The 25,211-nt window shown below is 42.6% G+C and overlaps 1 protein-coding gene across 5 annotated transcripts in view; it reads left to right on the forward strand.

The window, feature by feature from the left end:
- The window catches only part of SMARCA2 (SWI/SNF related, matrix associated, actin dependent regulator of chromatin, subfamily a, member 2), a 174,301-nt gene that overhangs the window by 50,175 nt on the left and 98,915 nt on the right, over window positions 1-25,211 (forward strand). For all 5 annotated transcript variants that reach the window (XM_055309673.1, XM_055309674.1, XM_055309675.1 and 2 more), the window contains exons 10-19: window positions 4,496-4,549; window positions 7,245-7,375; window positions 7,602-7,659; window positions 9,237-9,337; window positions 10,704-10,851; window positions 14,528-14,691; window positions 16,494-16,560; window positions 17,231-17,341; window positions 20,157-20,399; window positions 22,001-22,114. In XM_055309673.1, coding sequence (XP_055165648.1) covers window positions 4,496-4,549; window positions 7,245-7,375; window positions 7,602-7,659; window positions 9,237-9,337; window positions 10,704-10,851; window positions 14,528-14,691; window positions 16,494-16,560; window positions 17,231-17,341; window positions 20,157-20,399; window positions 22,001-22,114 — 1,191 coding nt within the window. The remainder of the gene's footprint in view (window positions 1-4,495; window positions 4,550-7,244; window positions 7,376-7,601; window positions 7,660-9,236; window positions 9,338-10,703; window positions 10,852-14,527; window positions 14,692-16,493; window positions 16,561-17,230; window positions 17,342-20,156; window positions 20,400-22,000; window positions 22,115-25,211) is intronic.

Genomic DNA, 25,211 nt, shown 5'->3' on the forward strand with positions numbered 1-25,211 from the left:
AAACACTGTTAAAAGCAAATCTCCGGACTGTGACCTTTTGGAGGGGAAATCTTTCTGGCACAGCATACTGTACTGGTCAGTATAGTAGTAGGATGTGTGGGTTTTTTTTTTTTTATCATTTTTGGATACCAACAAATCAGAAAAACCTCCTGGTACAATTTTTGGTGAAAAAAAGCATGAGATACAAAGTAGAAATGTGGTAGAGACATTTCTTTTAAATTCAGGTTACTCTCCAATTCTTCTCAATTCTTTTCTCTCTCCTATTTTCCCCCCAAGATGAGGATTTTCCCCTATAAGGAGAATTTCACAGGTGAAAGAAAGGTTTTTTTTTTTTCTTCAAAAGATTTATTTATTTATTTTAGAGAGAGAGCAAGAGAGCAAGCACACAAGTAGAGGGAGGGAAAGAGGGAGAGGGAGAGAATCCCAAACAGACTCTGTGCTGAGAGCAGAGCCTGATGCAAGACTTGATCTCATGACCCTGAGATCCTGACCTGAGCCAAAACCAAGAGTCAGACACTCAACAGACTGAGCCACCCAGGCGTCCCTGGAAGGAAGGCTCCAAGGTAATTCTGGGCATTTTGAGTGTAGGGACTGTGGTAAAGGTAGGCGAACACAATGCCACCGAGATAAGATTCATTTGATTAGTTCAGCATCAAAATGGGTGAAAACAGAAGTTTGGATCAAAGTCCTGCTTAACTGGATCGACCAGTTACTTGAGTCAAAAATGTTGGAATTGGCTTTCTCTGCAGGGTGCGACCATAGTCATGTGCAACTGCCTGTTAATTTGATATTCTTGGGTATTTTTTACTGCCTGATCATACTCAAAGGTCCACTTAAGTGACAGTAAAAAGAACCTGGGTGGTTTCTGGAAGCTGGATCTCCACTGAAACAGAAGGAGCCATTAAGAAGCCAGCACTTTAGAATGTTGTTTCAGCATAGAGTCAGCCCTGTTGGGGGAAAAATGCATTCACTTTATAATATAAGTGGTAAAATCGTAAAATATTTGGTGTGACACTGTTTCGTTACAGACTGAGGCTGTTTGTGTCCTATGTTCTGGTCATCTGAGTGGCGCCGCACTGGGGTTTATTCCCCTGGGTTCGGCTGACCCGGGGTTTGCACGTCTAGGGGTTCGTCTGCCTTCTCTCCCCTGTCAGGCTGATTGTCTTAGCTTCTGCCAGGAAGATCGGTAGCCGTGCCCACGGCTTGGTGAACGTTCCTGAGTGAGATTTCTAAATTGCCCTTGGCCTTGGAAGTTGGGAAGTCACGTTGTTTGCAGTTATGAGTAATGTGTTCCTTCTCCCCTTCCATCAGCAGGCGAATTCTACTCCTCCCTCCCTCCCTCCCTCCCTCCCTCCCTCCCTCCCTCCAGCAGCATAATTAGTTGCCAACTTTTTGCAGGTAGGAAGAAGCCAGGACAGGGTCCCTTTAGTTCCTGATTCATGGATGAACTGCAGTGGGTTGTTTTGTTTTGTTTTGTTTTGTTTTGTCTTTTCTGGGGAGGAGTGGGCAGCGAGGATAAAGCACGAGTGTGATGTGAGATCCAGAGATGGTCACCACACTGCAAGAATCCAAGGCATGGGGATCCCTGGGTGGCACAGCGGTTTGGCGCCTGCCTTTGGATCAGGGCGCGATCCTGGAGACCCGGGATCGAATCCCACGTCGGGCTCCCGGTGCATGGAGCCTGCTTCTCCCTCTGCCTGTGTCTCTGCCTCTCTCTCTCTCTCTCTCTCTGTGTGTGTGTGTGACTGTCATAAATAAATAAATAAATAAATAAATAAATAAATAAATAAATAAATAAATAAATAAATAATCCAAGGCATGATGGGAGAATGTGTTGTCTCTTGCCACAGAGCAGACTGCCACCTGGCTTCCACCTCCTGTAGTAACAGCAAGATTGGGTGTAAGTTCAGGGCTCCTGAGAGACCTGTCCGAGTGTCAGCTGGCTCAGTGAGGAATTGCGTGTGTGTTAACTATTTTATGGCTTGCAGATACATTGGCATCTAATTACAATCCTGATGACTCATTGTGTGTGTGCTAAGTGAAAAGCATTGTTCTTGATGCTTTCTTTATTTCCTTCATTCACCAAATATTTACTTATGCGCCAGGACTCCTATAGGTGCTGGGGTGGGGAGATGGGGGACACCAATGACAAAACAGAAATCCCTGACTCCAGCCAGTGCTAGAGCCAGCCTCACAGATAGAAAGGGGTAGGCCGGGATCCCTGGGTGGCGCAGCGGTTTAGCGCCTGTCTTTGGCCCAGGGCGCGATCCTGGAGACCCAGGATCGAATCCCATGTCGGGCTCTCGGTGCATGGAGCCTGCTTCTCCCTCTGCCTATGTCTCTGCCTCTCTCTCTCTCTCTCTCTCTCTCTCTCTCTGTGACTATCATAAATAAATAAAAAATTAAAAAAAAAAAGAAAGGGGTAGGCCTCGGACTATCATTGAATCTTTTACCTTGTGGAGATTGCTGCTAGCTGTATATATGTCATGGAACCTTGGATGGTGCACACAGAACTGGATCGTGATCCTCCCTTGTAGGGAGCGATGGTTCCTGTCCCTTTTTTTTATGAAAGGAGGAACCAAGATACAGAGATTTGCTCAAGATGACACTGCTGAGGTCTCTCGTACTTAGCCACAGAGCTGGGGGTCAAATACTGGTGGTCTAATCCTAGAACCAAGTTTCTCAAATCTCATGTTACATTGCCTCTCGAATTTGATACTGAATGGAGTTTTTAAAATGAGTTTAGAGGATTTTTAAGTAAAGGAAGGGCCTGATTGTGGGGCAGTTTTTAGATGCCACTCTAGCGAGTCAGTAGCATAGTCATAGACGAGTATCCCTTAGAATGGTTTCGAATCTATTATTTATGGTCCTTCAAGCTTTTAAACGTACTATTCATTGAGACAGTGATCCAGTTCCACTAGCTAGATATTGGAAATTGGCTTATTCATTGTCTCATTTGCTTCTCTTTGTTGGCCAAATTTGTAGCTTATTTCTGATGTGTATGGAAAGAATGGCGGGATTAATTGACTTTCTCCCATTAATTAAAACAGTTGCCTGAGAATTCCAAAAATGGAACTGTTAGGGGCTGCTGGTTTCTTTTCTGAGCTTTTCTGCCATTGTTCTCTGTATCCATAGCCTAGACCTAGGGCCTGGGGCTTTTCGATGCTGATCACTCCTTTTGAGCTTGTAAACGTTTTCACTTTGGGGTGGCACAAATAGGAAATTAAATTTGGGGGGGAAATCATAACCAAAGGGAGCATTTTATTTCCTACTCTTTGGTAGAAACACTACATTTTTTTCATGCCTTGTGCTTTGGCAAAATATATATATACATACATTTCTTGTAAGAAAAATTTGAAAGAACTTCAAAAATTTCAAACATTTGTGGGAACTGCTCTTCCTTCAGCATAGACCAAAGGGTGGACTTTGAACATTTTCTATAAAAGCTGTTTTGTCAAGAGACAATTGAGTTATTTCCATGGAAAGCAAAAATGTATTATATAATCGATGCCTTAAGTAAACAAAGTAGAGTTAATATCGATTCTGTATCATTATATATATTTTTAATTAACTAAAGAGCCCAGGGGAGGAAAGCTCATTTTCTTAAATGTCTTGATAAAGGAAATGACTAAAGTTGTGTTTTCTTTTTTTTTTTTCTCTCCTCACACAGAGGAATATGTAGCTTTCCAGCAATAACTTTAAAATAAGGATTCTGTAAAGGTGATGGTAAAGATTTCACTTGTCAGGAGGGTTGTTACAAATGTAAGAAATTTGAGAATCTTTTGTGTTTATTGCAGATGAGACTCTCTCGGGTATGTACAAAACGTGACATAATCTTAGCTTTTCATTTAGGCTGTCTTTGAGGCACATAGAGGTTAATGGACTAAGATATTGAAATATTTAGGAAATGGGAGATGATAGAATTTTTCATGAGATCACAGTATCTGCATCAAATCTCCTCATCTTACCCACTGTGGAAATACCATGTCATATGAAAAGCCAATTAGGTAGAATGGAAAACATTCAGAGAACTCACAGAATGTTGTACGATTCTGTATTTTCATGACCCGAGAGCGGTTCCAAGTTTATTGGCGATAGACATTTTTAGAAAACCTGCTAAGGGGAATTAGAAGGTTGTGAGCTGGTGACGTCAGGATTTGTCTTCCTGATGCCAAACACGAGAAAGACATCTCACGTGCTGACCTCAAGCCTTGATATTCTCATGTCTTCAGCCCTTTGGTCCTGGAAGGCGTGATCCACAAATCATTTGGTGTGTGCCAGCCTTGAAACACAGCTGGCTTTCAGTAGCTCCCTGCAAGTTGCCAGTAAAAAGACGCACCTTGTCTCAGACAGTGAAGAGAAAACAATACTTAAGCTCTGTTAGATGACAGTGGCGGGTAGTGTTCAAGTGCTCTTTGTGCCACTGAGTTGGCCACAAAATTCTTCCTGTAGACATCTTCTTGATTGACATGTAACATCTGATATTGTTTTGCAGAAGGCTGAAGAGATTGCCGAGGGAGGAGAGTCTGCCCTGGGACCAGATGGAGAGGTGAGAGGTTTTGCACCCATTCCTGCTGTGTTCTGCATCATGAGTCCCCGCCATGCCCTACAGCACCATTTTCTGTGAATACCAACTTCATTTTTACTCAGCTATTCACTTCTAAGTAAAAATAGTAGTACATTAGCATAGTAGGAAATTAGATGAGTGTAAAAGGGGTATACTGGAAAGTAATCTCCTTCCATCTCAGACTGCCAATCAACTGATATTAAGTTTCTTGTGTATGATTCCGGAATCTTCCGTGCGCATATATGTTTATGAATACATAGAATGTACAAAAATCTTAAGTGATTCTGTAATTGCATTTTCCCCATCAATGATACAGATATGACCCAGTTTCCTTAATCTATTACTAATTTGAAATTATAAAACTCCATAAACACAGTTTACATATTTACATTTTTGTATAGGCTGACGATAGAGCTCCTCTTTGTAGATTCATCAGCACATTCCTAAATGTGATTTCCAAGAATTTTGAACCTTCTCCTGAGTCATGAGAACACAATTACATAGTTATTGGATTTATTTCCTCCAGAAACTCAAAAGTTCTCTGCTCAGGGATTCACATGAGGAAGCATGCCCCTCTGAGCAGGGTGGAAAGGCGTTTGTTTCAAACAGCCTTCTCCTCTCACAGATTCTGATAAATCTGCTTGGGGGACTCTTCTAGAATCTGTGCATGTGAGGCATACTGAGAATGTGAACAACCTAGACCCAGTAAAAAAAAGGTCGAAACCACTATTCTGTGCAGAAACTTCTTGAACAGTAAATGTTGCTTAACCACTGTAATCCATCACAAGGAAAGAAAGGATCAGGAGAAGTGTCTAATGTGTACAGCAGTCTCAGTGGGCCATTCTGGGGGAAGAATACTATATATTGGAGCACTCAGAAACAACTCTAATTCGTAAAAGCCCCCAGCCTTACCTAAGTGTGCCTCTCATGGGTCTGTAATTAACAGGCACACGGGAGAGATTTAACTTGTTAGTGTCACAGCGCTTCTACCTCTTATTATCTTTTGGGGAAATTAGTCACCGATCTTGGTGTGACATGCACCTTTTTTTTTTCTTTTTCTTTTCTTCTTCTTCTTTTTTTTTTTAATCTTAACACATGTGCATTCTGTTTGCTGAAGTTGGCAAAGTGGACATCTTGCTCAGTTTGTTTTGAAATAATGTTCTTACACCCTGCCATGCTGGTTCAGTGCTTTTGCCAAAGTTCTAATTCCAGCTACAGTGATTCCCGATTTTCTCTGAGGCATGACATAAGCAATAAAACAGACTGTGTTATAATAGTTCAAGATAATGGAATATGACTTTTCCAAGGGAGGTGATAGCTGCTGGTAGATTTCCTTCTTTATCGTGTGGGTGTATAGACGCCCTTTCACCTGAACGACGAAGGCCTCCCGCATGCAGAGTAATGGTGTTTGCATCTGTTGCTTTAGCATGCATCAAAGAAAAAAGAAAAGACAGTCTAGAGTAGGCCTTTTCTTTTTTTAAAGCCTTTTTGGGCGATAATCACTAATATATTGTTGTTGTTGTTGTTTTATTCTGACAGTGTTCTGTTGAAGGAGAAGGGTGAAAGAACTTTCTTTTTCTCTTGGTCGCTTCCTATTATAAAATACAGAAGATAAGCTACAGTAGTATCCTGTGTTTCTTATCATGTTTATTTAAGTCCAATTAATAATTACTTTTAAGGAGATAGATAACTTGGATTGCTCACAAATCAAGCATTTCCACGGCAGCGTCTTGCCTGGGGGTCTGTCCTACAGGTGTAGTCACCCTATAATCAGTAGCGTTTATTTGCATAGGATTACTCCATTTTTTTAGGCCTTTTAAAACAATCCGTTCTCTGAAGTAGGTTAAACACAGCCTCCGCAGTTGCATTTATTCTCTTAATTTTCTGAGCGAGCTATTTTTCATGGAGCATCTAATAATGAACTTCAGCTCAGTCTCAGTCCATCCGCCTGGTTTCAGATGAGCAGAGCTTCTGGCTTTATCACGCGCCCAGGTACCAGTGGCCGAGCTAGATAGCAGGCCCTGTGGTTCCACAGAAGCTCATACTGGCCGCTCACGAGGTGACACAAATTACAATACCTTTTTCTTTTCCCATTTTCTCAGAAACCACGACTTTGCAATAGGTGTTGGGGGGGGGCGGTGCGTATTATTTGGGGCTTGACAAATGAAACTCTGCTAGATTTAAGTCAGGAGGGAGAATATTAATAGGATCCTGGGTAATCCATTGAATCTCCAGGGAGCCTGGAGAGCATGCTTTGAGGCCACAGCCAGTGTTCTGCTGTGCTGCTGGTCAGCGAGGCCGTGGCTGACCCTGGGAATTAGCAGGAGCTTGGCACGCCCCAGCCGTGTGCTCTGTCCTCCCTCCAGCACGCCTGTTGCTCCCGGCTTCCCTGACCTTCTAGCTCCTAGTTCAGAGCCTTGGTGAGTGTGTCCAGTTGATGGAACTGAGGTCTCAGTGCTGGCACCCTCGCTGCAAGGGAGGCTGGGGCTTTCAGTTCCTTTAGTAGGAGGCGGTGGCCTCCCACCTCCTTCCAGGACTCATTAGGTGGTGAACTTTCCAATCATGGAAAAAGGTTTCAGATGCTGGGCAGCCAAAAGCCTGAGAAACAGAATTGAGAGGCTGTCTTGAACACTAAGCAGTGATATGTGTTTTGTTATTTTTTTTTCCTCCTTTCTAGCCCATAGATGAAAGCAGTCAGATGAGTGACCTGCCTGTCAAAGTGACTCACACGGAAACTGGCAAGGTCCTGTTTGGACCAGAAGCACCCAAAGCAAGTCAGTTGGACGCCTGGTTGGAAATGAACCCTGGGTATGGCATTAACGCAGAAATATTGATGTCTTTTGGCTTCTTCGATTTTTTGTGGTCCCCGTAAAATCTTGGCACTGAAACAGCATGACCTTCATGGAAATAGTTGAAAGTTATTACCTACATTGATCATTTGTACCTAGAATATGCTAGTTGGGTCATGTGTGTGTATATTGTCTTATAATTTCAAAAATTAAGTCCCTTCTCCTTCCCACTTCTTTTCCCTTAGTTACGAAGTTGCACCTCGATCCGACAGTGAGGAGAGTGATTCTGATTACGAGGAGGAGGTATGTAGGCATCTGCATGTATGTGGAGTGTATGTGGGAAGCACCTGTGTCTGGCTATCACTGGTCCTCCAGGGTTGGCCTTTGGGGCACATCTGGAGCTCAGCATGGATCACAGCTGTGACAGTGGGTGCCTAGCGAGGCAGTGACCCCACCTGGGGCTCCTGGCCAGTGGTGGAACTTGGCAAATTCTACAGTTAGGTGAAACCAAGAAAACAGAAGCTGGCGTTATACTGGAAGTGGTGGAAAGGTCTTCTGGGGAGAACTGGAGATAGGTTCCTTTGGGAAGGTGATACCCTGCCTTACCTGGTTCATGCTGAGGCTGATCCCCCAAAAGTTTCTGGGGTCCTTTAGGCCTAGGAATCTATTCAGAATTATAAGTCTGGAAGCTTAGATGAAAGGGCAACCCACACTTGGTTTGATGAGGTTATCAATCCTCTCAGTTTCTCTTTAAATGTGATTCTTGTTTAAATTCCTTGGATACACCCGTTCCCCAAAGAGAAGCACATCTCTCCGTGTCTTAGAAGGGAAAGGGAACAGTCCCTAAATGTATCTAGAACCTAAAATGGTAATCTTGGCTGCCTTTAACAGAACTTAAGAAATAGCAGTGAAGGTTTTTTTTAGGATCAACTACGAAATGTGTAATAATTACAAACAGAGGGATTAAAAGACGATTTTATCTCCTTTATAAGAGCATTGTTAGTGGGTAGTCATTAATTCTGTTTACCAGTGTAGAGGGATCTTGGTTCAAAGAGAGTAGCCCTGCCACTCATATAGCTCACCAGAATTTTAGACAATTTTGGTTTTCTTCTATTCCTTTTTTTTTTCTAAGTTAATCTACCATAAACACTTGTTTAACTTACAAAGAAATGGAATAATAAAAGTTACGTTCAAAAAGAAAGCATACCAGTAAAAGGCAACTGCTTCAGGTTGCATGCTATTTATTTCTTACAGGCCATGTTTGCCCTGAGGTATTTGAAGCTGACAAAAATCAATGTTTAAAATGTTTCTTATTTACGTGAATGAATGGGTCCGTTGGAAGATTCTTGTCATTGAGTCCAAGATGCCAGGAGGGACAGAGGGGCTGCTGAACCCACTGATGCCAGCCCAGGATTGGGTTTTTAAGCTCCAGCCCCTCTACCTTGAATGCATGGGAGACATCCCAGTCCCACTGGCATTATCAGAGAGCATTTTTATGAGAAGGGCAGTAGTCAGCCTCTAAAGTCTGGCATTGGAGAGAAGGCTGCAGAATGTTTCTGGGTGAGAGCAGATATGGTCTGCAGGACTCTTTGATAACCAAACTGATAAATATCCATCTGCCATGACGTTTACATATTTATTCTTGGGAGCAAGGGTCCTAACAGATCCTCAGAGGGTTTCTTCTCTTCCCTTGTTAAATGATTTAAATAGAAATGGAATGGCGTATCGCCTGGGTTAGGTAGGTGTTAAATTTATTTCCTCCCTCAATCATATGTACTCTGTGAAGTTGAATACCATTCATCCTCTTTTCAGAAGATGCCAGTCATAGAGATTCCCTTGTTGAAATGGAATCCTTCCCGTGTCATTTATTCCCTCCCTAGGATGAGGAAGAAGAGTCCAGTCGGCAGGACACAGAAGAGAAAATTCTTCTGGATCCAAACAGTGAAGAGGTTTCTGAGAAGGATGCCAAGCAGATCATTGAGTGTGTATTGCTCAGTTTTCTTTCTCCTTGTGAAAATGTGTGTCATGAGTATCTGGAAGGATTATCTGAGCACCCATGAGAAATGCCCTTCCCCCCAGATCCGCGTTGCCAGCCAGCACCCACCCCACCATGTGATTTCCACAGTACCCCAGAACCCCTCAGCACCCCATCCTCCTCCCAGATCCGAGTGCCAGCTCCATTCTTCACCATCTTCCATGTCAGCTCTTTGCTCATGTAGCTCTAATATGACAACTTGGGGGAAATGATTGCAAAAGAGAACATTTTATTTTTATTTTTTAAATTGTTTTATTTTATTGTTTTTAAGATTTTCTATTTATTTATTCATGAGAGACACACAGAGAGAGAGAGGCAGAGACATAGGCAGAGGGTGAAGCAGGCTCCATGCAGGGAGCCCAATCTGGAACTCAATCCCAGAACCCCAGGATCACCCCCTGAGCCAAAGGCAAAAGCTCAACTGCTGAGCCACCCAGGCGTCCCAAGATAACATTTTAAAGTGATGAGATTTAAAAAAAGATAAAAAGCAGAAATAGGCATTGTAATATTTTCTTCTTTTATTTTGGGGCTGCAGGCCCCACACAAGGAAATTTGGTTTTCTTGGTCCTCCTTCACTGAAGGCTTAGAACCTTCCAGTGGCTTCTTCCTGCCTGTGCAGTAAAACACCAGCTCCTTAGCAAGGCTTAGGAAGGGGAAGCTGGCCTGTCTCTTTCCCATCTTTCTGGTCATCTATCTCCTTCTCTCATGTGTCAGGCAAGTTCTGGACAGTGTTCTGTGGATAGGATTTATCTTTGCATCTGGGGACCCTAGGACAGCCCACTGGCAGTGAGTTCATCTGCAGGGATGCAGCTCATGCTAATATTGGTCATTTGAGGTCAGGCGGGCCTGTATGCAGGTCCTGACTCTGCCACCTTTTACATGGCCCAGGCAAATTAATTGACCCCTGTGACCCTGAAGTTCTCCCACGTGCATACAATGGGGTGATGCTCATGTCTACCTTGCTCCCGTCTTGTGAGGGTTACCGATAACATGTTTTAACTGGAAGACATGGGGGAATCCCTGGGTGGCGCAGCGGTTTGGCGCCTGCCTTTGGCCCAGGGCGCGATCCTGGAGACCCGGGATCGAATCCCATGTCGGGCTCCCGGTACATGGAGCCTGCTTCTCCCTCTGCCTGTGTCTCTGCCTCTCTCTCTCTCTCCCTCTGTGACTATCATAAATAAATCAAAATAAAAAAAATTAACTGGAAGACATGAAGGAGGTAATAAATAAACCATACTTATCGCAGCTGTGTGAGGCTCGCCATTCATGCACCATGTGATCTATGGATGATTCTCCACTTTCTCTGTCTCAGGACAGCTAAGCAGGACGTGGACGATGAGTACAGCATGCAGTACAGTGCCAGAGGCTCTCAATCCTACTACACGGTGGCCCATGCCATCTCCGAGCGGGTGGAGAAGCAGTCTGCCCTCCTCATTAACGGGACCCTGAAGCATTATCAGGTAATTGTTGGGGTTTGTGCCTTGTTGGCAGGTCATGGCCCCTTACCTAACTTGATGTGTGTCTTGCACATGTGTAAGTGTGTCTTGCACATGTGTAAGTGGATTGCTTAAGGAGGTTGATGATGGTGAGGCATTTGGGGTCACATTGCTTATAATATGATGATTCTCTCTGTCGCACCTATAATTATCGCTTTGGAACACTTCTGTTTTACCATCGTACCAGGGCAATACCCATTTTCTCTTTCATGAATTTAGGATGAGTTGTGTTTTAAGAAATATGGGCTTAACATTTGGAATGGTTTTTTGGGGGGATCTCTTTGCAATGGAAAACCCAGCCACACCCTGAGTATAGGGAACATCTGTGCCTTGTCTTGAGGTGAATGAAGTGTTTTCTCTAAAAACCTCGGTGCTGGCTCTAGTTCAATTCCATGGATTTTCAGCTTCTAGGACCTACGGTCTACATTTATGTTTTTTTTTTTTTTTTAAGACACAGTGAAACAGTGAGCTTTGATGAAAAGTGTGCTGTAAACAGAATAGACATTTCACTTGACTTGGAATAAGGTCAGCTCCTATCTTCTACCTCCCACCACTTTGGTGTTTCCCAAAGTATGTTCCTGGTAACATCTGCTTCATGATATACTTTAAAAAGAAAAAGAAAGATAGTTCTCTGGTCAAATAAATATGAGAAATACTATCACCTGGGGGTAGAATTGCCATATAATTTACTATTGCAAATTCGGATGCTTATGAGAGTAAATAGGGGCCCTTCATATTCATACGAGGCATAGCCAGGACTGTCCTGAGCCAACCAGACCTAAGTGGGCACCTTGGATGTGACCCCTCCTGGTAATCCCTGGTGTGCACGAGCACATTCACCACTCTGCAAAAATAAACGTGTAATCGATGATTGTATAGCAGCATCCTCCAGTGAAATAACTTTTGTTCATATGTCCCCTATTAACCACCTGTAAAATTAGTGTCTTTTGGAATATACTTTAGAAAGTATATGCTTAAAGTTCTCCAACTTTTTGGAACCCGGCTCCCCTAAACTCTTAACACTTGGCACTGAGCTCACTGCCACTGTGTGGGGGTGCAGGGTCCAGTGACTATTGCCACAGCCCCATCTTGATTAATGTTAATGTGTCAGCAGTTTGTACCCACTGCTGCTCTTGCATCATCAGTGAACATGTCAACATGATGTGAACGGCACATAATGCCATTAGTGATATTACAGGACTGCTTTTGACCTCGGGGATGTCCTGAAAATGGATATCCCTGGAGCCCATCATGCCAGCTGTAGTAAAGTCATGTTTTCTCCAATGACCATGCTGCTTTCATGGGGTGTTGATTTCATCGTACTTGGCCTACCTGACATAGATGCTAACTCCTAATCAGTTCTTTTTTTTTTTTGTCACCCCTCCCCCTCCTAATCAGTTCTAATAAATTCTGTTGTGGGTCTGTGCAGGCAAGATGCATTCTTTGGATTATTCATAGATTGCTTTTCATGCCAATTTGATTTCTTCCTGCGATCCAACACCTTCCTCATCACTTGTCCTCAGTCTTTCCAAACCCAATTACCCCCATTTCCATCTGTGCGTTTCATGCTTCTGTCCCTCTGCTGGGCTGCTGTAGACTTTCCGAGCATGCCTCCGTGTCTGTCCCCTGCCGTGCTTTTGCTGCACAGTCTCCCTTCTTCCTGGACTCTGACCTCCCGCCTCTGACTGATGAGATCCTTTCCATTTCTCACAAACCCATTCAGACTATGGCTCAGTGCCCCGCCTGGATCACTCTGCTCAGGAGTAAGTTTTCTGTCCCTTTGCTCCTGGAAAAGTTTTTGTATCATTAATGGTTACAATAACCCTGACATAGAGGGGGTCTTCCTGCTGCCTCCTGGGCAAGTTGCACAAGTTTGGGTCGCTACCCAAACCCTCCATCCAATTCCATGGTCTACGGACATCCAAATCACCTCCCACAATTTTTGTGAATTTCTAGTCTCCTCTGCTGCCAGTTTATGCTTCTGTTTTATCTGGGTTTAACACAGATGCAGAATTCAGCCCCTTGCCAGTTTTCATTAAAAAAAAAAAAAATCCTACTACCACTGTCCAAATGTTTCTGGGATTTAGTTGACTTTCCCTAAAGGTTTGGTGGTCTCAGGGTCCTGTTGCAGGCATGCGGCCCATCCTGCCTGCCCCTGTGATTTCCAATCACTTCCCCTCTATCCTTCTCTGTCTTTGCCCAGTCCCTCAGAGCTCTTCCTGGTTCTCTCATGTCTTAGTGTTGCTGTCATTCTTCAAAATCCTGTAGGGTGCTTTAGAGTCTTGCATGGTACAAGGTACCCCACGTGGCTTATGAAGTATTTCTGCAGACTGTTACAGCACTCTCCCTAAGAAAACCTCTGCTCAGTGGGATTGTATAATGTGTGCCAGAACAATTTTAAATAATATTACATGTATTTATACGTATGCCATGTACTTTCAGCCACTTCCTGGTACATGTTTGTATGTGAACGCCGTTTGTCTCCTCTTTGACTGCAAGCTTCTGAATGGAGCCATGCATCTTAAATAGCCAGGCACCCATCCATCTACTGTACCTGCTTGCATCGTCCTTTGCCCAGAACAATCATTTAATAAATATTGAAAATAATTGAATTACTCACTTTGTTCTTACAGAAAACAAATTAAAATGAACATTTCCCTAAGCATAACTTAATTAGCAAGCTAAATTGACTTGAGCAGATATGCATATTTATATATTTGCATATTTACATATACTCAACTTTATGTAATACATAATATATAATATGTATACATAACTATATATAATACAATATGTAAATATGTATATTGTAAAAATAAAGAAGTATATTGAATTGTTCCTTCCATTTAAACCCAATGTCTGTGCTATGGTGATGGTATTGGCGTTGCTGGTTGGGAGACGGAAGTGGAACAGATTTGTATCTTCACCCAACCTTTCTTGTATTTACGTCCAAAGTGGCATCTCTGGTGCAGGGCTTTTGTATTTTAAAAATGTGTTGGACATGTTTCCAGGCAGTCAGCTTCCAGTGGGCTGCCCTTGGGGAGCCCCCTGACTGCCGAGTTTCCCTGTGATGCCCAGGAACTCTCTCTCCATCAGGAAGTGTACTCCTCTGGGCCCAGCGCACCCCTGGCTCCCTGGTCACCCGGCTTCCTCACTGAAGGGATCCCACCCTCTGGGGGAGGTGCTTCATTGCCAAGAAGGCTGTTTCTAATGATCTCTGATCTGTGTGCCAAACCTGCCTTCTGGTTTGTTTGTCTCTAATCCTCACATTGGCTTTTTGTTCTTGGAGTGGTTGGAATGGATTTTAGTTTGGGTTTTCTTCATTTATAATAACTCTGGAATGTCATATACTGTGAAATGCTAAGTAGGGATGAGCAGCAAAGCTGCTTAAAATCCCACCAGTATGCTACAGCCCGTCATTTCTAAATCTGATTAACACTTAGCACCTGCCAAGCAGCAGGGATGATTATAGGCTCATATTTTAAATTCTTTCTGTGTTGGTGCTTCCCCCACTTTCCTACTGTGGGAAATCCGACGTATAGCACCGAGGAGTTAAGAAGTCACAGCCTCACTTGAGTTGTATTAGTATTAATTACCTGTGCAGATCTTGGATAATTGAAGCAATTACTCTTCATTTCAGCTCCAGGGCCTGGAATGGATGGTTTCCCTGTATAATAACAATTTGAACGGGATCTTAGCTGATGAAATGGGGCTAGGGAAGACCATACAGACCATTGCACTCATCACTTATCTGATGGAGCACAAAAGACTCAATGGCCCCTATCTCATCATTGTTCCCCTTTCGTAAGTAAAGTCATTTATTCTGTACTTACCGTTCTGTAGGTTGTAGATTGCCCTATCAGTAGCTTGTCCTTGTTTTTCATTTAAGGCAGAATTTTAGCACATAGTAAGATCACCAAGAGTGTCTAATCTGGACTAAGGTTGTCACTTCCCACCCCCGGTCTCTTTTAAACATGGGATAGAGTGATTTGTATCAGCCCTTAGCACCACACCGTAGTCTACACAGCCTGCATGCTGCACAGCTGGGTCTTATTTGTCATCACCCCTTAAGCGGTTCACGGAGCAGAAAGGTTTCGATATCTATATTTTTTAAAGATTTCCTTTGCCTTGTCCTGTTTCCAAAAGGCTACCTTCTTCAAAAAGGATGTCTTCTCAAAATCCACCCTTACTGTACAATTTTTTTAAAGATATTTATTTACTTTTTAAAAAGATTTTATTTATTTATTCATGAAAGACAGAGAGAGAGAGAGAGGCAGGCAGAGACACAGGCAAAGAGAGAAGCAGGCTCCATGCAGGGAGCCCGACATGGGACTCGATCCTGGGTCCCCAGGATCACACCCTGGTCTGAAGGTGGTGCTAAACCACTGTGCCACCCGGGCTGCCCAACTGTACAAACTTTTAAAGCAGAATCTAGATCACAGTCATAACTGTGAGTTTTGAATTAAACTGCCTTCAGTACGACCAGCTCAATGCCAGCGATTTTACTGCTCGAGGAGAACAGGTCTTGCTGGTCTCCATTCAATGCCCACCAGAGCCAGGGCGCTCCCTCCAAGGTCTTTCCCAGACTCTCCTCAGAGGAGGACTACCTGTTCAGAACCGCCCTCCTCCCATGGTAGTGTCTCTGGCTGTGGGTGTTAGGTTGCGCTTCTGTTCACTGAGATCCTTGTAGATCTCGGTGCCAATACAGAGTTGGTCCTTGCAAAACAAAAACAAACAAACAAAAAAAACAGGATTCTGGTTTAGCATTTGCAGATTCTGTCTACATGAGGTGAGGAGTGTCTGCAGGCTTCTGAATCTATAGTATGCAAATCCATAGTATTTAGATGTCCTTCGAATTGTATCTCCGATTCAAGTATATATTTTGTTCTTTATGTTTTGTGTGTTCTGACTCCTATATAATGGTGATGCTTTCAGGGATTAAAAAAAAAAGGCATTCTGTATTTCTTCCCCTGCTCCTTCTTGACAGATTCATTTAATATTTTCATGTGCTTCTGTCATTTCTTTTTTTCCTGACTCAACTTTTCTGAGGACTTACGTGGTTGTTCTTAACGAATCACCAAATCACTCGGGCAATTGCTGTTTTCAATATTGAAATTAAGGGTTTCCACCCCCATGTTTATGCATTTTTTAATTTTCTTTTTTCTTTTTTTCCTTTTTTTTTTTAAAGATTTTATTTATTTATTCATGAGAGACACAGAGAGACAGAGAGAGAGGCAGAGACACAGGCAGAGGGAGAAGCAGGCTCCATGCAGGGAGCCCGATGTGGGACTCGATTCCGGGTCTCCAGGATCAGGCCCTCGGCTGAAGGCGGCGCTAAACCGCTGAGCCACCCGGGCTGCCCAATTTTATTTTTTTCTTATGAGATTTCTTATGAACTCACAAACATAACTTGTCATGCTTTGGGGGCAGCTTATTCCCCACTTATCTCTTATTTCCACACCTTTCAAAGAAGTATGTAGTTGAGATATTTTATATTCTCTTGCCCCTTTCCAGGTGAGGCCTGAGCATAAATAAGAACATCTTTTTAACCACTGATTTTTATGCCAATGTCTTTTTCTCTGTATGTTTTCTTTTTTGTTCTATAGGACTCTATCTAACTGGACATATGAATTTGACAAATGGGCTCCTTCTGTGGTGAAGATTTCTTACAAGGTTTGGAATGCTTTATTTATATATAAATGTGAAAAAGCAAAAAATAGACCCTATTTTTTTTCTTCCTCCCATATGCACATCTGTGAACTGTATTTGGTTGTAAAGTTTTGTCATGTACATCATGTACCAAACACTGTGAGTTAATCATCCCAAGAAGATTACTGTAATAAACCATAATTACTTTCAGATAGTGAAATGCAGAAGAAAATTGTTAATTATCATATTGCGAGGTTTCTGATGAGAGTAATACAAATGACAAATATCGCACATCCCTCGCACCACGCCATGCCCGCTGTTCCTGCAAAGTTCGGCAATTACCCGGGCACCCGGGCTGCCTGCTGCACGCTCCCGTAGAAACGGAGCCTTTCAGCCGAGCAGCGGGTTCTCTGCTACCTCGAGGTTGCTGTAATTTCCTTCTCCGGCTGTCCCCTCACCCTCGGTTTTCAGTGGGAAAACCTGCCTGTAAAGGGCCTGAAAAGCATCCAGATGTGTGCGATTTTGCCAAGCACTTTGTCGTGGATAATGGATCTGTATGATAATGCGTAGATGTGCAATCCTCAGTCGTGTGTCTGGGCTCCATTAAGCCATGAATAGTGAAGCAAAATGTACACATTACTTCCTTTGGGTAATGTATATGCCTACATATATATATACACTTTTTTCCATTCAGGGCACCCCTGCAATGCGTCGCTCCCTTGTACCCCAGCTGCGGAGTGGAAAATTCAACGTCCTCTTGACTACTTATGAGTACATTATCAAAGACAAGCACATTCTTGCAAAGGTAGGTTTAAAAAAAAAAAATCTTTTACCTCTAATTATGGGACCATTGCACTGGAGTATAAAGTATTCCCCAAATTATACTCACTGGTATAATTTGATCATTAGATGGCCTCTCTCTCTCTCTCTCTCTATTTTCTATCTCTTGCAGAGTCAGATATATTTTAGTCGGGAGTTTTAATTCTTATGCATGCTTTTTTTTGTTTGGTTTGGTTTGGGTTTTTGTTCTTTTGGTTTTTGGGTTTTTTTGTTTGTTTTTCTTTGTGTGTGTGTGTGGTTGTTTTTTTTTTGTTTGTTTTTCGGGTTTTTTTTTGTTATTTATTTATTTTTTTTTTTTGCATATGTCATTGATTCTGGTTCTCTAACCTAGTCTCTCACAGTTACTGAGTTTATGTCTCTTAAAAAAATTCACCTGGGCTCCTTCTGCAGCTCTTTTTCTCTCCAACGGCCCTAAACGTGCTTGTCGAAGAAATAATTGTTTTTGTAGCCCTGGGTTATTGTCAGCAGCATGACTTCATTCCTCTTGTGCCTTTGTCTCTCCAACGATGAGTAGGCACCTCTCCATATGGTCTTCTCCATGTGAACATTTGTCCAGGCTGCAGCTTTGGTGCTATTCCTGTCTTAGGTTTTTTCCCTGGTAAAATAATGGGCCATTGTTTGGATTACTCCAGGCTGTTTCTGTGACTATTCACTTGAAGCTGAGAAAAAGTTGTTTTCTACCTGCAACATACATGTCTCCTAATTTGTACGTTCTTAAGTTGTCCTTTGGCCAGCAAATAGAAAATGTTTTTTTTTTTTTTCATGTTTATCACCTTGCCCCCTAATGCATTCATTCAGAATACCTTCTTTGGTGGGGCTAGACACGGATACTTCATTTTTCTTCCTCCAGTAATTTCTTTTACCCTGTGGTGTTCTGGAAGTGCCATAATCTGAAATGAAGTGATGGCCAGAACTGAACAGAATAGCTGTTTCGGGGATCTGTTCTCTCTCTGCATTAAACCTTTGCTCAGGGAACTGAGAGTTCCCTTCATGGCATCACAGGAGATAACATATAGGAAGTGTGCTCCCAGGAGAGGTTTAATAATTGAGATGGCACTGGCAACAATGCTGTGTTCCTGCTCCTCATACTCAGAGAAGAATCTGGCAGTGTTGAAAATGACATGTTTTTCGATATTACTATGGGAATGTGTTTGTACATTCGAGATCCTTTAAAAAAATCCTATCACATCTTCTGCATATGTATTTCAGAATTCATCGGAGATGCCTGGTAGTGAGATGAATTGCTTTTATGTGTTGCTAGAGAAATGAAGCTATAGAAAGGGGTAGTAATATTTTGTCCAAGTGGAAGACCCAATTGGCAAAAGAGTAAATTAGCAGAATCGAAGTCCTCTCTGATTCCTTCTTTATTAGATCATAAGCTGAATTAGGAAAGTAGATGTAGACTGTTTGCTTAAATACATTTTTATCTGCTGGCCCCTTCTATGCTATTGGTAAGCTTGGGATAATTGTCCATACAACTTCTTGCTTATGAACACTTTTCTTAGAAATGGTGGAGGAAGAGTAAAACTAAACAAAACCCAACAACAAAACTATGGTAGTTTCTTTTGCCCAAACATCTCAGCCCAACTGAAGATTTTATATTTCTTTTCCCCCGATTTCACTGTCACTTGTAGTGAGGAAGGCAGGGACCATCTAGAATACTCTGCTAGTCTCTCTCTCTCTCTGGGAGCTTTGGAGCAGGATCCGGGGACATCTGAGCACCAGATGCTTTTCTTGGCCATTGCCACTGTTTTGTAGGGAATGAATAGGCTTAGTGGGACATTCCTCATTGTTCTCACTTAAAGAATCTGAGACCAGTGACCTTGAAGAGGGCTGAAGGGTGAGTTATGAGAGAGGAAGGGGCCTGCATGTAGACTTAGGAGGGAAGATTATGTCATATGGCCATTCTTTATTTTTCAAGTGGTAGTCATGCTAGGAAATGAGATTGTGTTTAATTCCAAAGTTCTGGCAAAAACAGAGGAATGATATTTTAGCGTGGTCTTCAATGCCAGTGAGTATATGCTTTCATTTTAGAAATCTTAAAACAGTGATCCTAGACCTGGCAGGTAAGGACCTGGCAGGTAAGGCATATGTCTGAACTGAGAGACTCCAGGTTGCCAGGCCTTATTTTTTTTTTTTAAGAGAAGCTGAATGTTCAGATTGTTATGTGAAGTATTCCAACTTTTAAATGTTAGCAACTCATTCAAATTAAGAAGAAAAAAAAGAACACTGAGCTGAGCCAAGCCCTAACCGTATAACAATAGAAGCAAAGGCATGAAGCCAGAGCATCTCAGCTATGAGTACCGACTGTCGCCATCTTGGAAGATCAGTCATGAACTTCTGCTTCAAGTGGAGAAGCAGAAAATCTGCTCTTCTATTCTTGCTATGAGCAGAGGCAGCACGAGCTCTACATCCAGTAGAGCCATCATGGTATGCCATCGATAGAAGGAGTATTGGTTGCGGAGACATGGGAGCTAGTTAGTCCTGGCCCAACTATTTCATTCTGGATCCAAGTTCCCTTTTTTGGGAAGGGCAATTTGGAATCACATGGTCCCTAAGCAACATCATTGCTTTGACATCCCATTATCTCATGGTATATCACATGATCTATCAGGTATGGGAAACAGACTGTTGAGATCTTTTTTGTTATCCCAAGAAGAATCACACCATATTATGTACCAAGTATGACTACTTTGGTTTTCCACACTACCACTTGCCTGTTGGAAGTGGTTTTATTTTCCCTCGCTCACTGTGTGTTGGTCCTTCCTCTTGTGTTACAGATTCGGTGGAAATACATGATAGTGGATGAAGGCCACCGAATGAAGAATCACCACTGCAAGCTGACTCAGGTCTTGAACACTCACTATGTGGCCCCCAGAAGGATCCTCCTGACTGGGACCCCACTGCAGAACAAGCTCCCAGAACTCTGGGCCCTCCTTAACTTCCTCCTCCCTACCATTTTTAAGAGCTGCAGCACATTTGAACAGTGGTTTAATGCCCCGTTTGCCATGACTGGAGAAAGGGTACTGGTCTAACTTTTGTATTTTCCACTGTATGACAATGAAATGAATGTAAAGAACCCAAAGCTGAGAATGTTAGAGCTGCAGAAAACCCACAGGGTGATTGACAACTAAACACTCATCATTGGGTGCGTGTGTTCTCTTTCCAGGGTTATTTTCTGTCCTAAGAAAATGGATCTAGTAATGAGTCTAGGATCCTTAGTCTTTTGCCGACGTGTTAATCAGGCCACTAGAGAACCGTCCTGAATGATGGGATGCTTATCTAAATGGGCCACAGGGAGGATGAATGGAAAGATATTTGCTAAATCAATTTAACTAGAGCAACCGAACCAACTGAACACAAACCTTGAAGCAAATATTTCCTTGTAGTAAACTTGGGCTTCTCTTTATAAACGGTTTCCCTGTGAAGAGTTCGTGTGTGAGACTGCACTAGCTCACACTGACTTTCAGTACTCATTTTTTTCCGGTTTTAGTGTGAACCTCAGTTCTGTGTCCACAGCAATACTCCTCACATCCCGGAGTACCCGTTGCCACGCTTCTTATTCTCATTCCTCCGATCATCTATCTTCCTCTTGGAGCTCATTTATGAAAGGAAGACACAGGCCATTTTGCAAGAAAAGAAATGGGCACCTGTCCTTTTGATTAGTGGTTTCTCAACTGTGGGAACGAAAAGCCACTTAGAAAGCCTTCGGGACATTTATGTTGGAATGTTCAGCACTTTAATTCTCAAGTGCATTGTAAGGACCTCTGCCTTTTGTCAGTAATTCATTGGCTGGCCCATTTGTAGAAAGTAACGTCAATCAAGTCTGCCCCCTAGAGGCTCATAGGGAAAGGTGGCATAAGAGGTTCTAGAGAAGGTTCTGTGTGAGGAGGACTGAACAAGATGGGGCAGAGGGAAGAAGAGTGAGGAAGAGCGGTATGCACCACCAGCATACACTCGGTCTACTCTCTTCTTTTTATGTCCTTGTTGCTTTGGTGTGTTTCTGCATACGAGATGATCTAAGTTAGGAGCCTAACTTAATGCTCCAACATTGAGTAAGAGCACATGAACTTATTTATGGCCCCTTTATTTGGGTTCTGTTTCAGTCTTCAGTAAGGCCTTGTTGCAGTCATATCCAAGACATTCTCAGCTGGGGGACGCCTGGGTGACTCAGTGGTTGAGCATCAGCCTTCGGCTCAGGGCATGATCCTGGGGTCCCGGGATCAAGTCCTGTAGCGGGCTCCCTGCAGGGGAGGGAGCTTCTCCCTCTGCCTGTGTCTCTGCCTCTCTCTGTGTATCTCTCATGAATAAATAAATAAAATCTTAAAAAAAAAAGAATTCTCAGCTGGGAGACTGGTGGCTCTGATCCCTTTTCCATGGAACTCCACATTATGACAAAGACCCCCATTTAGAGGCCATTTTATTACCAGCTGGCATGTGGGAAGAGGATTCTGGGGTGTGCATACCAGGTAGAGAGAGACCTGGCCTTAATGCACATAAAATTTCAATCACATATCTCAACAAAATAATAAACATAACCCTAAAGCTTTATTTCATGAAACAGCATTTAAAAAAAAAAAAACGCAATAGCAACATGTCCAACTCATCTGAGGTTCTCTTGTAGGTGGACTTAAATGAAGAAGAAACCATATTGATCATCAGGCGTCTACATAAGGTGTTGAGACCATTTTTACTGAGGAGGCTGAAGAAAGAAGTTGAGTCCCAGCTGCCAGAAAAAGTATGTTGCAAATTCAAAAGCTGTGTGGTTTTTTTCCCCCTGCCGATCTCCCAAGTACGTGTGTCTGAAATTGTGTTTCTGAAACAGCAGGCTTGAATTTTAGTCACAGGTACCTTGGAAATAGCATAAAGGACTTTTTTTTCTTCCTTAGAAGCTAGAGGTCTGGGGCACCTGGGTGGCTCAGCAGTTGAGCGTCTGCCTTCGGCTCAGGTTGTGATCCTGGGGTCCTGGGATCGAGTCCCACATCGGGCTCTCCGTAGGGAACCTGCTTCTCTCTCTGCCTGTCTCTGCCTCTCTCTGTGTGTGTCTCTCATGAATGAATGAATGAATGAATGAATGAATAAATAAATAAATAATCTTTAAAAAAAGAAGAAGAAGAAGGAGCTAGAGGTCTCAGTGGAGAGAGAGAGAGAAGTGAAATTTCAGTATTTTCAGCCTGGTTTCCCAAAACTTTAGGGCCAGATTTTATAAGATTACCAAATTCATCGAGCATCCCGACATTTTATCTTTAACTGACATCAACTCAATGTTATATTAGTTTGACATTATATTTTAACTTTAGATTTTCTTTTTTTTCAGTGATAACTTTGTTAAGTTTACTCTGGCAGGCGCCACAGAATTGATCTGCTAGTGAGTCAAGCAGGGTTATGGGTTTGGGGCTTGCATCATCCTCAAAAGGCCTCATAAACATTGAGCAGTTTTCCTAGAAATGTATTTAATGCATGTGAGATGCTTATGATGTCACTCTTCTGATAGTTAAGTGAAAAACAGAGTTCCTGCAAATGGCAGGCACATCATCTAATTATTCTTGGTCATGGTTTTTTTTCCTGCACCATTTAAATCAAGTCCCTGTGAATATTTTAAGCAGTTATTTTTTTCACATCACATTTTGCACACTGACTTCTCAGGGCTTTAGAATGTCTTTTGACCCCTTTACTCTACATTTTTTGGTTTCGTTTGGGTATTTAATATGTTTCTGATCATATTTTTGGAACCATACACTTCTGAGTTAGTTCTCAATTTTATCTTCATAGAGATAGGTTGTTTGGCATCGCCTACTATTTGTTGCATGAGAGATATTTGGATCCGAGTTTTCTCTGTAGAGAAGTCAATTCTGAAAAGTGTATTTCTGCGTTGTTGTGTTTTTCTGTGTAATGACTGGGGGTGGGGTGGGGGGTTGGTACAGATTGGTTCCTCCTATTCATTTCCTAAGTGGGAGTTGACAAGATAGCATACAAAGTTGATCACTTTATTGAGAATTTATTGGGAATTGTTCCCAATTCCCCTCTTCATTAACAGTCAGGGAAAAATAATTAAAAATAAGCACAGTTCTTATACCATGCTCACCTCAGCAGAAGCCTAAATATTTAAGTTTTTTATCTTGCCACTGAATGCATCTTGGGGGTTGAAAGCTGTTGATATTTTTTTGACTTCCTATGGTCTTGGCATGTTTGGGTAACTCTCTTACTGTTCACCATAGACCTAGTTACTGAATAAACTGGGAAATGGGTCCAGGGGTCATGTGGCCTCCTTGAACTATATTCCTGGCAAGGGGTCCTGCAAGGTATAGAGATGGATGTTAACTACTTTGTGTCCTAGAGTTCTGTTGTTTCTTTAGCAGAGATATAGAATAAAAGGTGGTTAACTAAAGGTCTTCATTTTTCATTCTACAAAACTTCATCTTATTTACTTAATTTCTAAGACTGGCTAATCTAGATTTTTAAAAGCATATCACAACTTGGGAGTTTGCCCTGTTTTAAGAAAATCCATTCTATAAAACTCCAAACCTGTCCATCATAAAGGTTATGGGGTGATCGGTTTTATCACAAAGGAATTCTTTGCTTTACTAAAATATTTATTTCACTGTTCCTTCCACAAGACAGCTTCATGGGTTTTGATAAACTTTTAAAAAAAAATTAGGGTTAGATTTTAAAGAGCGTGTCTCCTGAATAAAGTACACTTATATTCTTTAAGACCCAAAGTATTATTTGGGGTATGTTAACTGCCCCATATGTGGTATATCATCTACGGAACAGCTACCTTTTATAGAGACAGCTCAGTGGAGTAGAAATCATGGCTCTGCCTGTCGGAGTGGACACAGGTCCCTATCCCATGCCCTGTCTCTTACTAACTGTGACATTGGTCAGTAACACAGTGGGCCTCTGTGTTCTTATCAGTAACTGGCAAAGAAAAAATACCTGCCTCACAGAATAGTTGAGCGGATTAAATGGCTGTAAGACCCATGAGTCTAACCCTGGCATGCGGTAGGCTCTCAACTCCTGACCATTGCCCCTGCCATACTCCTTACTCTCAACTCCTATTGCTCTGTCCAGTATGTAGAACTAGAATAGTTCATTGCTGTTGGCCTCAAGTTCCTTCTCACCCTCCACTCCTCCTTGCACATCCTGTGGTCCTCCCTCGCCTCTGCTCATCAACCCTTCTACGGGGGTCAGGGGAACCAATCACTTAGTGCACATACATAGCTGTGGATGTGGCCTGTCCTGTGCTCCATCTCCACTTTCTCTATCTTGTTAGGATTTTTTTTTTTAACCTGAGGGAAGTTGGCCATTGAAGCATCATCTCGAGGGGTAAGGAGCTTCCCTCTGCCACCATCTGCTTACAGCCACAAACAGCATGTCTGTCTTTCTCAGCCTCCCTAAAGACCCTGGGAAGGAATCCTGGCTGATGGCAGGAAAAAGGCTAGCTCTTCCATAGCAGTAATTCTCCAATGCTCTCCTGAAAAGCAACCAGTCAGGGAAGTGGTTTTTAATTTTATTTCTAAATTTCCGTATAATAAAATTCAGTCTTTCGGGTATGCAGTTCTGTGGGCTTTGACAAATGTTAACCATACCCACAGTTAAGGGAAAGAACATTTCTCCCTCCCAGCAGCCCCCCAGACGCCCCTGGTGCTGCTTGGTTTTAGTCAGATCCTGTCCGTAACCCTGAGCCTCACGCGACCCCTGATCTGTTCTCCATCCCTAGAGCCCTGCCTTTTCCAAAACGTCACGTGGCTGGAATCAGACATCATGTCTCCTCAGACCTTTTGCATCTGGGTTTTCTTCACTTAGCCCAACATGTTTGAGCTCCATCCAAGTGG

Source organism: Nyctereutes procyonoides, unplaced genomic scaffold (genome assembly GCF_905146905.1).
Source record: "Nyctereutes procyonoides isolate TBG_1078 unplaced genomic scaffold, NYPRO_anot_genome, whole genome shotgun sequence".
Classification (NCBI taxonomy): domain Eukaryota; kingdom Metazoa; phylum Chordata; class Mammalia; order Carnivora; family Canidae; genus Nyctereutes; species Nyctereutes procyonoides.